Source organism: Littorina saxatilis, linkage group LG4 (genome assembly GCF_037325665.1).
Source record: "Littorina saxatilis isolate snail1 linkage group LG4, US_GU_Lsax_2.0, whole genome shotgun sequence".
Taxonomy (NCBI): Eukaryota; Metazoa; Mollusca; class Gastropoda; order Littorinimorpha; family Littorinidae; genus Littorina; species Littorina saxatilis.
Window position 1 is genome coordinate 6,362,281 of NC_090248.1, and position 18,071 is coordinate 6,380,351.

The 18,071-nt window shown below is 38.0% G+C and overlaps 1 protein-coding gene across 4 annotated transcripts in view; it reads right to left on the reverse strand.

The window, feature by feature from the left end:
• Positions 1 to 1,950: 1,950 nt before the first annotated feature.
• Positions 1,951 to 18,071, reverse strand: part of LOC138963830 (neuroglian-like) — a 75,581-nt gene continuing 59,460 nt past the window's right edge. For all 4 annotated transcript variants that reach the window (XM_070335683.1, XM_070335680.1, XM_070335681.1 and 1 more), the window contains 3 exons: positions 13,371 to 13,496; positions 12,971 to 13,031; positions 1,951 to 11,975 (listed from right to left, as the gene is read on the reverse strand). In XM_070335683.1, the coding sequence (XP_070191784.1) occupies positions 11,771 to 11,975; positions 12,971 to 13,031; positions 13,371 to 13,496 (392 nt within the window). In that variant the 3' untranslated portion in view covers positions 1,951 to 11,770. The remainder of the gene's footprint in view (positions 11,976 to 12,970; positions 13,032 to 13,370; positions 13,497 to 18,071) is intronic.

The following is an 18,071-nucleotide window of genomic DNA, read 5'->3' on the forward strand; positions in this document are numbered from 1 at the left end:
TTTAAAAAAAATGCAACCCCCTTTTTTTTCGTCAAATACAGTACACATTTTGGGAGAATAAAAGATCGAGTGAAAACGAAAGCAGATGAACTATTACTAGTCACCCGTAGTTGCTTCCCTTCCCGGAAGTTGGTAAGGGAAACAACTACGGAATGACTAATAGAAATTCACCAGAAACTTGATGACTTGAAAAACTGAAGGTAAGCTTGGTGCTTTGCATTAATTTGGGGAAAATCATGTCCTTGAAAAGCATTTATTTGGTCCTGGAAATGTCCTTGAAAACTCCTTGAATTGTATCAGCTCTGCCCTGCAGGAACCCTGATGGAGTGGTTGCCCCTGATGCGTTTTGGGACCGCAAAGGGCGAAGAATAGCAGATTTGTGCAAAGTGGAAGTTACGCTGGCGTGTTTATACATCGATTTACACGGCATATATTGCTGTTGTCCTCATTTTTATGCGGACTTGGTTACATGTCATTTAGAAATCTGTCGCATAACTGAGCCTGGCGTTTGAATTGCCTCCCCTGATTCTTTAGGTGGTTTTCACTGAGTTATCGATTGCGCAAGGAACGGGAGAAGGGAGGACGGAAGGAAACGAGGAGGGAAAAGATGTATGGAACAGCGTGTAACTTTGAGAACACGGGATAACGAGCATACCTTGCAATTGAACGAGAATACAACAGAACCCTGCAGTGACCAAATTGCAAAGCAACTAAAACAAAACAACAAACTGCATGTGGCAAACAAAACAAAACACTCCCCCCCCCCACCCCCACCCCCAATCACTCTCTCTCTCTTACCTTCATTTTCCTCTTTCTTTCTTGATTGTAAATGCACAACAACATGTACAAGCAAACAAAGGGACACTCAAACAAAACAAACAGAACGCATAACAAAATACAAACACTCAAAAAACTTGTGAAACTAGCAAAACATACAATGCATGATCAAATTGCAACCAACAATAGATAAAAAGAAAATGTCGAACACCTGCCCCTCCTTCCCAAAAACCAATTAAATCCCCCCCTTCCCCCCTAAAAATAAAATTAAAGCATAACGATACACAGACACACACATGTACTAAACCAGAACAGGGACCTACCGGTATATTAGATAAGCAAACAAACTCGAAACAACAAGAAAAGGGAAAAAATGCAAAAACAGAAAAAATAATGCACACACAAAAAAGTAATGTACAGGCGTACAACACATATAAGTAGTGATCAAACTGAACATCACGCAACCAACACACACCCTCCCCCCCAAAAAAAAGCTCATCAACTCCTCCCACCTCCTCCTACCTCCCCACCCCCCCCCCCCCCACACACACACAAAAACCACAACACACACACACAAAAAACACCTTTTTTCTCGTCGTTCTTTCTTGCTTGCTTTTTCTTCTTCAGTAATTTTTGTGTGTGTATGTACATCTGTGTGACTTCAGACTGGTGATGTATCTTGGCTATCAACAAACATGCACACACTCACTCTCACACACACACACACACACACACATGTAGAATGTTCTTATGGAAGAATGACATGGCACATTCTTTAAGCATTTAATTTGTGCATGCATATTTGTGGCATTGCACATGCATGTACCTGTACGACAGAGAGAGAGAGAGATTGAGACAGAGCGAGAGACAAGACTGACAGACAGAGCGGGAATGAATGTTCCCATATGTGTACTGCACAGACATGTTTAAATGATTGCATGCACATACATCTATGAGCATGTGTGTGTGTGTGTGTGTGTGTGTGTGTGTGTGTGTGTGTGTGTGTGTGTGTGTGTGTGTGTGTGTGTGGTGGTGTGTGTGTGTGTGCGCATGCATGCACATGTGTGAGTGTGTATTTACATTCCCCCATATGTAACACAAGTTCACATAACAAATTAAGCACTCAAAAAAGTCAAATAGTCACAGACATACCACATACTATGATACTTCAAGACAGTTTTAAAAGCACAAATTTATTAAAATTTGATTGATGTGAAAAGAACGCACATTAAAGACACATTGTATGCAAACAATAAGAATGTAATACCCAGGCGATGCTCAAAACACTCAATGACTAGTTGGATATATATGACAGAAACAGCGCAGCATGAAAAATTGAACAAAAGTTGATGCAACATCTATTATTTCAATTTCAGCAACACTGCTAAAGTGATATATGTCAGAAACAGCGCAGCATGGAAAATTGAACAAAAGTGGACGTAACATCTATCATTTCATTTTCAGCAACATGCATGAAAATGTAATATCACCTGGGTACATTTTGGGAGTTTGTCTCTAAGAAAATGGGATTTTTTTCATTGGTGTCAAATGTTATACAATGTACATATGGGGGGCAGGGGACTGTCGCTTTCAACCTGTTGTTCTTAAAGACAAATCCAGTGTACACACACAAAGCCTTTTATCTGTCCAAAACCCGAAAGTCTCTTATATTTGCATGCAGACAGAGATAATTTTTATCACTATACAATTATTTTTCATGTAAATTCTGTTGAGGAAACAACATCATTTTCAACCTGGGAATTTATGCAGGATTTTGTTAGTTTCCTCCTTCACTCGTTTAATTGATTCAATTTTGAACGTCAATAAGTTTCAAAACAGTGTATTTACTCGATCTGCTCTCATGATTTCTGCTATCAACATTTGTATAAATGTATACAAAAGACTGTGTTCATTTTGGCTTTGTTCAGAGCTACATCCTAATAAATAATGACAGCGACACCAATGAAAAAAATCCAAATATTCCTCCCAGGTTAATCATTTGTGTTGCCAATTTACTGCTTTTATTTTTTTTTTTAATTTTGGTTATTTTTATTTTTTCTACAGCAAATAAGAGAAAAAACCTAGTGTAGTATATGACACAGTTTGTGAGAGGGAGTGATGCGACATGACACCAATACCACTGATCAGCAGATCTCAAAATAAACACACGTCACACACAAACCATCACACGCATGCCTTCACACATACCTTCCACATCATCAATATGCGGTTTATAAAATGGATTGGAGTTTACAAAATGAAAGATTTAACATACATGTCATGCACCTTCCTTGTCATGGAAGCAATCATGTATGTCAACACAGATCTATCCAAAATTTCCCATGGGCAGGGTGGCATCATTTCACTGATAAGCCTAGCTTACTGTCCGCATGGGCAAGTTGGCATCATTTCACTGATAAGCCTGGCTTACTGTCCGCATGGGCAGGGTGGCATCATTTCACTGATAAGCCTGGCTTACTGTCCGCATGGGCAGGGTGGACATAATCTGCTGAATTAAATTCTTATTGATCTTAATCAAACGAGGCAAAGCGCTATCTAAACTCTAAGAAACAAAGGTAAGTAACTACCTTTTGTTGTACATATTTTATGCATTTAGAGCGCTTACATCCTTTAATTTCTTGATAAACACCCATGTCAATCTTCTAAATTAATTCAGCAAAAATGCCCCACTCTACTGAAACAGCAGCCAGGCTGTTAAATTGTGGTATGTCTTCAAGTTGAAGGAGTTCGTACCCCATGCAAAAGCCTGAACAGATCTGTTGTGGTTTACAAGATAGTTTACACAACAAGAAAGGTAGCTGTAAACATCAACAAAGTGACAGACAGGGGAGGGACAAACACAAAAGTTTATAACTGTACACAATGGCGCGGAAAAAATATACACATCTGTGTGTGGGGAAATCAACACATGTACATTGGTGGAGTGTGTTTTAATGTATTTACAACAGCATGTTGATTTGGTCACTTGTGACTTACCCTATGCCCCAGGTTTGGCTAAAACACTTACTAATTAAACACTTTGCTTTAAGCGTCAAAACAATGCAATTTTGATCACGACATCAACTCTGTTTACTCGTGAAAGAAATTTTTTCAAAGTTTCCTGCTTGAAGCTTAAATTTGAATTGCCAAAAGAAGAAAGAAAGAACGATGCAAGTTGCCAAATCAACATCCCTTGTGACATCATACACCTTCAAATGTACAAAAATATTATCACTTTATGTCAAAGCAGGTGACATAATTAACACGGGAATTTGAACAATAGCGATGGGGAAAAAATCATACATGTAATTCAAATTAATGCAGCCTAATTTTTGTATATATATAGGAAAATAGATGAAACTGAGAAAGCAGTTTACATCTATGAAATATTTTACAGACAATTTCCACTGTCGTAGCCCTCAAATTTTCTTGCGAATGATTGTATTAGAATTTTCTAACGCAACCTACTGTAATTCCTTGTTCGAAATATTTATATCAGGGAAAATAATTTTAAGGCTGCAAAAGAGCTATTTCTTGCCTCTCAAATTTCAGCTTAGACAAGTAATTTGGATGATAATATGAACTTTGATTACTAAAAATTCAATATACTTTTTGATAACAAGGATATAATTAATAACAACGTTTGCATACAGTGTTGTGAAGAGTCTATAGACAACAGAAACGTTCACCTGATTAACAAAACCAGTATTAAGGGTTCAAGCCAGCTGTCAGCAATCAAAGGGAAAAAAAAGGTAATTAACTAAATAATGAAGAATCTCAAAAAAGCTAAGATGACAGCCAGACAAACCTTGTCAAATATCAGACATTGAAGCATAGCATACAATATCAAGGTCACATAAAGTCAATAAGTTCATTTATATTGTAAAAAAGAAAAGAACAATTAGCTAAAAGAGCAAATGTTTGATTGCCTCCCTTTCAGAATGGCAGAGTTATCTTTCCAATGAAAAGCACAGACAAACATTGCTAATTAGAAGGAATCACTGATAACTCAGGTGAGTAAGAAAAACAAATAATTATAAAGACAGTCGTAATCAACATTAATTCTCAAGCAAACATGCTGTAATTTGTGTAAACGTACCAACATGAATTCATAGGGACACACATGTATTGATAATAGGAGGGGTTAGCAGCGTGACAGTAGCTTGCATTTACAAAAATAGGAACCAAACTACTCTCATTAAAGAGACGGACAAGCTACGTAACTTCTGTGTGATTGCAAATATTAGTGACTAAAATGCTAAATTACCCTATGTCATGGCAAACAAAAAGTCCAATTCTGACAAAAACAGTATAAAAAGCACTTTTTTTTGTCATCAGATCTCTTATCCAGCACAAAATGTTCAATAGAGAAGCAAACTACGTACTAACACGTCATGTTTACATCTCCAAGTTTATCTGAAATTACTTGTTCATGAAACTTTTATGACAACACTGCAACAACAAAAAAGAGAGAGAAAAAATGAAAAAGTCAAGAGCAAACAACAACTCTATTCATGAATGACAGAAGTTACAAAAAAACTAGCCCCTCAGAAATCTTTACATCAACAGCTATATATATACATTCACATACAAACTAACAAAACGCTTTTGTGTCAGATGTGCTATTACTCACTACAAAACATGCAGTTAATTGCTACCTTATGTCATGGAACGTTTCTCTTTTGATCTCAGTGACAGACACATGACAACGTACGTGAGATGAAAATTATTCCGGAAAATTGGAACATGATTGGTGAAACTATATACATTGTATCCTAATTCTGTCAAACTTTCATTTATTCACTACTTCCTTATACATTGTCTTTCTTTCTCCCTCTTTTTAAATATGTTTTTTCTTGGGCCAGCGTACCTCCGTATTCACTTTGTATTACATGTAAATGTACTACTTTTAAGCTATAAAAGAGAAACCCTTTCAGAGCTTAGCACTGTTTTTACCAAACATTCAGATGGGACTAAAATGATATTTAAGGAAGAACCCACACGTAATTAGAGTTAACATCCACACAGTCCTGTATCACTTGCACACCACTCTACTGGCACTTCAAATTAACATGAGAGAGAGAGAGAGAGAGAGAGAGAGAGAGAGAGAGAGAGAGAGAGAGAGAGACCAAACTACAATCTTGCTACCAGCTCAGAACCCATACACACTTAAAACAAATTCAATTTATTTTTTTACATTTTGTCACAAAAGCCTGTAACCAACACTTGTCAAATACTCTACAACACTAGTACTTTTAAAACAAGCACATGAGATACAATGGCTTGACACCATGAGATGAACAGCACACAAAAACACTAAAACAGATCCAAAACGCTAATACTGGAATGCTACACAGATGATTCACCACAAGAAAGAACAGTTAAATTACTCCTGTTAAAATGTAACACGGTAGCTTTTAACATACACATACAAAACAAATTTGTTACAGTCCAAAATTATAAACATGTCAAGGAAAGGTTGTTGCTTTACACACGGAAAGCAGATGTAGACAACACGCTATATATGTAGCAACAAGTACATCAGCCATTTTTTACAAAAACACACAATTAATACATGTATAATATAAAACAGACTTCTGGTGTATCTTGAACTGTGATACAACAAAATATGTATGGTACAGAAATGTTTACACAATAAAATATAGCACCTGTAACATAAATGGATAACATAAATAACTCACAAATAAATATAACAACATTTCTAGTTGCTTCCAAGAGTACTGAAATGAGAGAGAGAAAAAAATGTCAAAACAAAAGATTGAATAAAAAAACAACAACACTCACATTACAATTATGTCACACTAAAATGTTAAACACTTTTAAAAGTCAAACTGTCATTCTGCAAAGAATTTTTGTTGTTGATGCACATCAAGCTACGAATGACAATAAAGAGTGAAATAAAAATGATGTTAGTGGAGAAAAGTGCTGCAAAACAGTATTAATTATACAAAGGTATGGCATCAGAAAATTACCATATTGCACTTTTACCTGACAGGACAACAAACACTTGTTTAAATATGGAGGCATAAACAATATCATTTCGACCTGTATCTTTACATGTACCGTCAATACCAATACCAACATCTCTACTAGAAATGATGAGTGTTAATGTTCTCTAGTTACATATTACACACAGAAATATATTAGCCTTGGCAAGTCCCTCTCTTTCCTCTAGAAAACCAAGGCATTGTAAATAAAGTAACAAAACCTCCACTTTCAAAGAGATGAAGTCGTAATAATTAAGTTTGTCCATCTTTTCTTTCCAAAGATAGCAAGACTGCATTGCCGTTACAGTAACAAAACTCTGCTTTAATATCCTTGCCGACTGTAAAAAGCCTTTTTCTGTCAAGAAAATATAATCAGGATGCAGAAAAAGAAATGTTGTGGAATTATGCAAGAAAGTCAGGGAGGGAATATGATTTCCTTCAACATCAACACTGAAGCGCAAACACACACACGAACACAAGCACACACACACACAAAAACACATCACAATCACAACCCAAAGATAATTCCACACCAGCCAGATAAGGACAATGCAAAGTGATTTAGGCAATGATCGATGTTCACATAAAATGCATTGAAATGGTCAGCACACATATATGTTGCAGCGAACTAACATTAATATCTTGGTGTTTACAAATAAAGTTTTTTTTCTCATGCACTGTTGTAACCTAAGCACAAATTAATTGCACTGTTCTAATGTGCATCTAACATGTTGTACTGCAGTTTCTAAAATATCAGACCATATATGTACAAGTTCATAAAATGCACAGATTTCTCCATAGTTCTCGACGGTTCTACCATTATATATTGCACATACAAATATCTTTGACATATTTTATTCAAGTGACGCAACTATGGGTATGTTTCACTAGATTTAGCTATAAGAAAGATGTAAACAAAGACCCCATGGACCTTTTCAATTTAACTGAATGAAAAGACCAACACAAAAAAGTCCCAACTTTGACCACTCATTACGTAAGCCGGAAATACAAGTACAGTGGAACGTCTCATTAAAGACCTCCCGATTTCAGACCTTTTCTTCCTTGCTAATTAAGACCCTGCTTTTCCACGTTTTCTGTTTATTAGGTCTGTACATGTATATTGACATTCAAATTATGACGACTGTACTTTCTCTTTGTGTGGTCTTAAAAGGACTGACGTTCCACAATTATCTCATTTTGTTGTTGTTCCCCATTCTGATTCTACATAAGAAAGGCAGCTCTTTTCACCGCTGGCTGTCTTAATTGGCGCTCATTTTCTCCATTAGCCAACATCGTTAGCAGGTAACAACAGGTAAGGCCATTTTTGGTTTGGCTTTTAAGCTTGTGGGGTTGAGTTCGTCAAACGCAAGCTCAAAATAAAGACGGTGGTTCCAAATGTGATCAAAATATTTATCTTTATTATCATATTGTTGCTGATGGAATTAACACAACTCAGAAGGTATTTTGGAAAATATGTCACCACGATATTTACAATAAAATGAGATTCAAACAAATTGCAAAAATATGTCCAGGAAGATAATTTGATGCTTCAAACCGCATTTGCTGAAAGAACAAGAATGTGGATTGATCTAAAGTTTTATTTTTTTCTAATACCACAGTACTTATTACTATCACGTTGACTGGCAGATGAATTTGTTTTGCTCTATGTGTAAGTCTCTAGCATATTAGAGCACTCCCAAAACAAGAAATGAACTTAATTAAGACATCAACGAGAATCATTCCATTGAGATCAGGAAAAAGAAGAAGAATATCTGAGTGAAAAGAAAACACACACTTGCCTTTGGATTAATTATTCTTCAAGGAAGAGGCATTTTACCCACACCCAAAATGAAATCTTCACCACAAAAAAGCTAACAGACATTTTTGCAACTTTCCACTTAATATTCACAACAACTTCAACTTGCAAATTATACTTTTTTTTTTCCTGCTTCTAACACTGTCGTGAAAATACCGTCACTCAGCTTCAAGCACAGAGTATATAGTGTTTCACATTAAACATGAGAAGCAAAAATGATTTACAGAGCATTAAACACCTCAACAACCATTTACAGTCAAGCAGATCTAGACAAAGACTTAAGCTAGGATTCCATTCTTACGGCTGCGGTGCGGCTCCGGCTCCGGCGACGGCAACGGCATCCGGCTCTGGCGAGAAAAACGCATCGTCGTGAACCGTATATAACGGCGACGTCGTCCGGATATGTTCTCTTCCCGCCAATGCCGCCATGGCTCCACATTGGTCTCGTCTCATGCAAACTGTCATTCATAATGAAGAACAAGTTATGTTAATATTATTAGCGTACCGCCAAATGAAAAAACGCCAAAAGAAACGACATCGCTGGTGGGTGCATGCCATTTTGGAGAAAAGACGGCAGTATGGAACCTATCACCATCTTGTTCAAGAACTGCAACTCGATGGCGAAAGATTTCAGCAGTATTTTCGTCTCTTTGTGCTCGGAAAGGCTCTGAGAAAAACGCGGGAAAAGAGACACGCCCACAAAATACCAGACGGCGTCCGTCGACGGCAGTCCAGAAAGCCACATGGAGCTTTCTTGAAAAAACGCACGCACGCCGGGCCGTCGCCGTCGCCGTACCGCACCCGTGTGAATGGGGTCATCCCTTCTTTCATCAATGTTTTTCAAATTGCCGTCGCCGCTGCCGTCGCCGGAGCCGCACCGCAGCCGTAAGAATGGAATCCTAGCTTTACAGAGAAACTAACCTGACAATCATTTTACACTGAAGCAAACCTAGACGGATTTAGAGAGCAAATATTCAAAATCATGTACAGTTAGGCAGATCTAGACAGACATACATTATTATATGAATAACCTTAGCATTTATTTACAGTAAAGCAGATCTCGAGGAGACTTCCTAACAATTACGTTTAGTGACAGGAAAATGTATATGAAGTACGAAACGCTCACTGGTTTAGTTGTATTATCACACAAATTCCGTACAATCACTGTTCATGAGCAGTTGATGCTTTTTGTTGAGTCAAACACAGATATTTTTGTTACCCCGACTTAAAGTTTAAGATAACAATGAAGCTCTCACAGCTTAATTTTTTTTTTATTTAAGCATGCATGGGTGCACTTAATTCGTTCTGTTCTTTATGTTCTTGATCTTATCTTGTTGCCTCTTTTTTTCTTTATTTAATTTTCATGTTCTTTTTTCACAAAAGGGTCTTAATTTATCCATGAACATGCCTGCATCTCTTAGTATTTTCCTTGTGTGTTCAGGTATGAACTTGACGGTATAATTTTTTTTTAAAGTCCATGACATCTATTGCAGCTAGTAAAACAACTGTGCACTTCAATGGCATCAATAATACATTTTCTTTTGTTATTACAAAATGTAAATCTTAATTTTTTTTACATTTTTTTTCCTCTGTGAAATGAGTGCTGTGGTATTTCATAAGCAATTGTGAAACTACATCATGTTGGCTTTTGTTTATTATGCATGACAAAAATGACGAAAGGATTTCAATGCGACACGATTATTATCACCACAGTAAATTGCACATAAGGTATTAAATCACAATGAATACACTGTAAGCTGTATGGTCAACACGTATACACTGAACACTATCAATATCCATCAAACCAAACTTCAAACAGCGATGTATACTGGGGCTGTGGGCATGTGACTTCTTCCCCTTCAACAATATAACTCATCCAACAACAGGTCCGGACAATCCAGATTTAAATCAAGTTGTTTCCCGTTTCTGAAAAGTCCCACGGCTGTGGTTTGTTTGTGGTATTCTTTTCAGTACCCTCACTTATAGATTGAAATGACTTTTTCATCACTCCTATTTAAAGAAATGAAAGGTGAAAGTGCCGTGAGTTTTGTGATGAACTTAGATGGAAAATCTGCTGCTGTTTCTGTGTGAATTTATCCGTTCCGTCTTTGATTCGTCTCACTTGGGTGTATAATATAGCCGTTGATGTTTGTTTCTTCCATCATGGCCTGTTGATAGAAATCTATCTTCAATTCCAGCTTCACTGGAGTACAGTTGTTGTAACAAGGAATAAGAAATTGACACTGTTAGGAGACAACACCTTTCAGCTTAATTGTCTGCAAAAGTCGAGCCGGCAGTCTCAGTTTGGCTTCCGCGAAATACGCTTCTTGCCATTATTGTTCGTGATTGAACAGACACAATGACGAAGTCAAATACTGGCATGTTTTCTTTTTGCAATCTGAACTTCTAGCATTAGAAACATGAGAATTCAACTCTTTCTCTATTAGTAGACGTGAGAGAATTCCTTCGCCAGTAGACTTGCAAAATCAGATATCCAGCTCCAACATCGTTGGTGTTACCAACTCACAACAGAAAACGGAGGAATTTTTGTTTACACCAGCAGTAACAACGACACAAGGAGAGTCTCACACTCTGCACGCTTTCTCCACAGTACTGAAATTAATTCTTCACTCACAATAACGTCACTCTGCAAGTTGAAAACACGATTCCGCCAAGTCTTTTCAGGACCACGTACAATGCATCCTAAGTGTACAAAAACTGCACCAGTCTTTGCACAAACTCAAACGTGTACGTCTTCTCAAAAGTTCCCAAAAACTCAAACTTGAAGCTCTTCTTTCAAAAGATTATCCACCGCTGCATCAAACTTGACACAGAAAGTGAGATTAATCTTTTTGAAATCCACCTTGTCGCTCCTGTCAAAAGTTAATCCACAACTGTTTCAAACTTGACACGGTATGAGTGATGATTTTTGCTAGAATCAAGCTTGTGGCTCCTGTCAAAAGTTAATCCACAACTGTCTCAATCTCAACCCAGCAAATAAGATTAATTTTTCTGGAATCAAATGTGTGGCTCCTGACAAAAGTTTACCCACAACCGCATCAAACGTGATGCAGAAAGCAAGATTAATCATTTTTTCTTGGAATCCAATGAAATCCAGGAGCAAAGGTTATGCCCCTTTGTGCAGATTCTGCAGATGCCAGCTATGGAACTACACAATGGATGACATGGCTGAGGCGTTGGGAGCTTCTGCGCCGGTTTTCAGGTCTCCGTACTGACCAATGAAAGAGCCGTCTTCGTTGAATTTTTGGGGGTCAACGTCGCCGTAGTCTTCCAGGCTGTCGGTCTCATCCTCCAGCGGAACTTTTTCTGGGTCGCGCTCGAATGACGCGCTTGTGTTGACGCCATTCTTCTCACTGCAACAAGACACCACGTGATCTTTAACATCTTGTCCCCCGAAGACCAAAAACTGGTTATGGAATTACCTTTACCTTTACCTTTTTACAGTGCTAAGGTACGAAATGTCTTAAGTCTCCTTAGCACTCACCTTTTTGCCATTTCATTGAAGTGTCCCAACAGACTCCTTAGCACTCACCATTTTGCCATTTCATTGAAATGTCCTGACAGACTCCTTGGCACTCACCTTTTTGCCATTTCATTGAAGTGTCTAAACAATCTCCTTAGCACTCACCTTTTTGCCATTTCATTGAAGTGTCCCAACAGACTCCTTAGCACTCACCTTTTTGCCATTTCATTGAAATGTCCTAACAATCTCCTTAGCACTCACCTTTTTGCCATTTCATTGAAGTGTCCTAACAATCTCCTTAGCACTCACCTTTTTGCCATTTCATTGAAATGTCCTAACAGACTCCTTAGCACTCACCTTTTTGCCATTTCATTGAAATGTCCTAACAGACTCCTTAGCACTCACCTTTTTGCCATTTCATTGAAATGTCCTGACAGACTCCTTGGCACTCACCTTTTTGCCATTTCATTGAAATGTCCTGACAGACGCCTTAGCACTCACCTTTTTGCCATTTCATTGAAATGTCCTAACAGACTCCTTAGCACTCACCATTTTGCCATTTCATTGAAATGTCCTGACAGACTCCTTGGCACTCACCTTTTTGCCATTTCATTGAAATGTCCTGACAGACTCCTTAGCACTCACCTTTTTGCCATTTCATTGAAATGTCCTGACAGACTCCTTAGCACTCACCTTTTTGCCATTTCATTGAAATGTCCTAACAGACTCCTTAGCACTCACCTTTTTGCCATTTCATTGAAATGTCCTAACAATCTCCTTAGCACTCACCTTTTTGCCATTTCATTGAAATGTCCTAACAGACTCCTTAGCACTCACCTTTTTGCCATTTCATTGAAATGTCCTAACAGACTCCTTAGCACTCACCTTTTTGCCATTTCATTGAAGTGTCCCGGCGCTTCATCCACAGTATCTTTCTCAGGAGGGACTGCAACAAATAATTAAATCAATTATACAAAACGTGAAGCAAAATGATGCAATGTGGTGAATGGTGAGCAAGTTTTACACAGTGGAACTCCCCCTTAAGACCTAAAAACATCTGAGAAAATCAGGTCTTCAAAAAGGAGGTATATTTACAGAGGGACCAACAGAAAATCTATAAAATTTTTTTTAAAAAGTCTTAAAAGGGAGTGAGTCTTAAATTGGGGGGTCTCAAAAGGGTGGTGAATTTTGGAACGTTAGCAGTCCATCTGTTTTGGTATTATTGGTATTGGCCACTGTCTTTGTCTGTCCATGGTTGTAAAGAGATGAGCCGTACGTCACTCACATTTATACTCCTTGCCCCTGTTGCGTTTGACGATGCAGACGATGATGAGGATGAGGAGGAGAATGGCGATGGCCACCATCATACCGATGAACCAGCCCGCCGACAGAACGCTGCCTTTCTTCGCTCCTGGAAGACAAACAGGGATGTGTGTGAATTGTCTGTACATTCAAAAGACAATTAATTTTTGAATTAATCAAAATTAATTAGTTGGCAGTCAATTTTTTGTTGGATTTTTGTGTAAATTCATTTTTCAGGCACACTTTGTGTTTTTGACTATAGCTCTGTGATACTTTGATGCCCCCCCCCCCCCCCCCCCCCTGTCCCCTACAACTCATCACTTCTCCCCCCCCCCCCCCCTCCTTATCTACGTTCCTACATTAACTCATCACTCTTACCTCCTAAAAGCAGAAAAAAGATGTCTCATTTATTCAGGGTACATCATCAACTTCAAAGAAACTTGCACATGTACTTTACTGTTTACCAGCCAGACAAATGATACCAATCTTAATTTACAGCTCCTGGAAAAAATTGAAGAAATGTGCTAGTCATGAGTTAGAATCTAATTCCCAAAAATAAATGTGTAAAATCACTTAACACCCAAATCTGGTATCAAATTTTAAACAATTATTTGTCTGCAAAATAAAACACTTGAATTTTTATTTAAAAAAAAAAGATAGGTACTTTTGATAATGTTTTGAAAAACAGAAAAAAGAAACAGCTGTGTGTTACACAAAGATTATATGTAAGCATACACTGGGTATTTTTACTTACTGGGAGAATAATATTGGGTGTATGGTTAGTTACATCATAGAGTTCAATAGTTCCATGGTGATGTCTCATATCTAAAATTATGAACCGCTCCCAAAAGCTGTACTATCAGTAGGATGTGTGTATCAGGCAGTTACATGCATGTGTAAATTAACGCTAATTAATTGCATCATTAATGTGCTGCAGCATTGGAAACCATGCTCTCAAATTCACTCAAGGGAAGTAAACCATCTTCAGCTTCTGGTGTTTATAATGTTAATATGGTTGCTTCATTGCCACACTGCAGAAATCTCTCTCTGTCCACCTTTAGCTAAAAATGTTACCCATTCAAAGATATACTGTAATTGCAAACGTCCAGATTAATGTTATTTTCTTCCCTTTTCATTGACATTAATGAACATGACAAAAAGGACAGGTCGAAAGATTATGCCAAGTGTAAAGACTATCCTTTTGAAGTAAAGTTCAGCTCCTTAAGCATCTTCTATACCTAACCTCCCCCAACTCACATTAACCCATGAAAATCATTCTAGACGATGATTTACAAGAAGTGCAATTGTGGCCAAGAAAAAAATGCAGAAAGTATCATGAGCAGTAATATTTTCAGATACAGAAAAGACAAGCAGATGACTTCCAGTATAGTGGGGCTCCTATGTTGCAAAATCATTCAAATCATGCAACAAACACCAAATTTAGCAAATATGAAGAGTTTCATGTGCTTAACAAAACCTGATACAGAGCCATCGCGAAAAATAAAAAAATGGGTAGTTTTTAAACAATTTTTCAAAATGGCCGCCAGTGTAAACGGTTGGGTATGTTAGGCATATTTCACTTCATGTGATTAACAGCAAATTTGGCGTAAATGGACATTTGCTTTTGCTTAACAAAACCTGATACAGAGCCACCGTGAAAAAATTAAGAAATCGGTAGTTTTTTTACAATTTTCAAAATGGCCGCCAATAAAAGGGTATTTAGGCATTTTTGATGCTACAAGACATTCTCTTGCAATAGAAACTAACACAAAAACATTTTTAAACAAAACAATACATGTATTGTTGGTGCAGAGAATGATTGGACGGTGTGGGTGGCAGGGTTGAAGAATTTGTGGATTACCTAAACTGTGCAAAAATAAATATATTGCACCAATTTTCATACCAAAACGAAAACATTCATTCCTGTGCTGTTATATTCAATGTATGCTATTGAGGGCACTCAACTTGGCTAACTGGAACACTTTTAAGATAAAAGGTGGTCTTTACATGGGTTATTTGACCGCCGCCCAAATAAGGGTACCCCCAAAATAAAACTGATAAAAATGTAATGTATCAACTCAAAAGTCGACTAAAATTCATAATCGCTGTATTTCGAAAACGTTGTTTGTTCTCATGTGTTTACACAACTGGCACATTCCGGCAAGTGTCTATACTCAAAAGAAACTTTGGCAGTACTTGAAACAACCATCTGTCATATATACATGCGAAGTCAAAAATATGTGGGATGTAAGTCAACAAACCTGTGGCAGTTTTTAAAATATTATTTCGTGAAGATTTGAAAGTGTACTCAAACGGTTGAACTACGCCTCGTGTGTAGACACACATTCCTGAAAGTTGCAACGCAACCCACTTGGTCATTGCTAAAATACATGGATTTTAGTTGACTTGGGTATCCCTCAAATTTGACACATAAACATCTCATCCGTGAGATCGACACATACATCAGTAGGTACAATGGCACAACACTAGAAATATGCAAGATGGCGAAATAAAACAACCTGTTCTGGATGGATAATCAAGTTGACTTTCTCTTCGTATACAACAGTGACCCAGTTGTGCCTCAGGAATTGTCGTCGGCTTTTTAAAAGGTACCCGAAGTTTTTGTCACATCTCTTTGTCACGTCAAGGGTATCCTTATTTTGACGGCGTAAATGATGATGTTAAAAAAAAAATGTGCCAGATAGCGAAGATGCGAGCCTTTAAAGTTTAATGGCATAGACAGTTTGAATAAAATGACACAGGAATAAATGTTTGAGTTGGGGTATGAAAATGGGTGCAATAATATTTTTGCACAGTTTAGATGCTGACAGTTTTCACAGGCATGCAAGCACATTTGCAGAGAGCTGTGCTCTGCAGTCCTTCTTAGCAGCATTTGCAGCGTTTTGTTGTACAGCTCTTCTTGCAGGCACACCTCATGAGTTCTCGGCACACGCTGGATACCTCTTGAAAGCTCGTCCAGAATGACTCCCACTTTCCAGCCTTGAACTGCCAGCCCACAGAGTTTGGAAGTCTAATAGGTAGATGGCTCTTCTCAATCTCATGTCCTGCAGCAGCACCTCACTTGTAAGGGGATTATGGTCAATTTGGCAGCTCTTTTTACTGAAGAGGTACCGTCTAGCACTGTTTACACCCAGTACGTTGCTGGTTTTGTCCTACAAATGTACACCAAAAAGCTCTTGTGCTGCCCTGTCAGTGGTACTCAGCTTACAAAGAGGAGCAGACAACCTGAAGAAAGTTTGAGTGACGTCTTCAAATGCTTGCCATACTTCCCAAGCCTTCTGATTATTGAAGAACGACATAGTGTCACAGCCTGTAAGGCTATGCAAAATGGGCAGACAGGGTGACTTCTCTTGGCCAATGGCTTTGGCAATGTGGCGATACACTTCACGAGCAGAAAAAAACGCAACACAGCTGGAATGAGAAGCAGACTGTCTGGCCTCCTCTACATCCATGGTGCAGGAAATCAGCCTGGGGTACCCTTCACACAAAAGATGAAAAGTGAAATTTTTATTTGAATGTATTTGAATAATGTTTACTATCTCAGAGAGTTGGTCAAAGCCGGGTTAGCAAGTCTTCACACAACAGACCAAAATGAAAGAAAATTTTATTTCATGAATTCGTATAATTCTTACTGTTTCAGGTTAAAAAAACAAACAAACACAGTTTCCAGTGACCCAACTGATTCTGGAATCTTTCTGACCGCTACATTTATTCGCTTCAAACAGTCGCTAACAGAATGTTGACCATAGTGAGGGTACGTACGTTAAACCCATCAAATTCACAGAGGTCGCTTACAAATGATGTGCAAACATGTTCCAATTAATACAAATAAAAAAATCTTACTGTTAAGATGTATTTGGTAACAAACCTTGATACAGTAGTACTAGTGAAATCAGCTCCCTTCTGTGGCACCGGAATAAATGCAGAACGCTTGTTCCCAGGAACCGGCATGTGGTGTAACTCTTGTATATCCTGTAAAAATAAAATTCACACCAATGCACGGTCAACTTAGAATAAGCAAAAGGATGAGAAACAAGCAACAAACCAAAATTGTAAAACTCAAAGAGCGGTACCTCTTCATTTTTCAAAACCACTTATCTCATTTGATTAGCATACACTGTATGCTTTTGTCTGTTACCTACCGTCTTTGAAAGTTTGATCACAACACTGTAAAGACATGGGGAGTGGAGTGTTTTTATCTCCAGCTGGTCATCCTACTATCTGGCCTACCCTCACTCAGTTTTTGACTCTACCCCTCCCCACCTCAGCCGTTTAGAGACTTATGGAAGTCCTTAACGTAGGCAGGACTAATCATTTATCATACCATGAACAATCTCTTTCTCCTCGCCTTTTATTCAAAGTTCGTTTAATCTGTTTAAAATCACCAGCGTGGCGATCATGATTTCCTTACTTGTAATCAACAGATAGATCTAGATCTATCAGCATCACAATCCAGCTAATGAGCTATTGCAAGATTAAACAAAGTCTCTGCATTTCAACGCTTCACCCGATGAATAACAGACCCCAGGGGAGAATTAAACAGTAAAATGATGTGACATTGGTGAATGGATGCGTATTCTTGAAAACTTACCTTCAGAAACGTTGTTTTCGCTCAAATCAAAACACGCAATGTTGCGGAGGCCGCCATCTTGAATTTTCATGC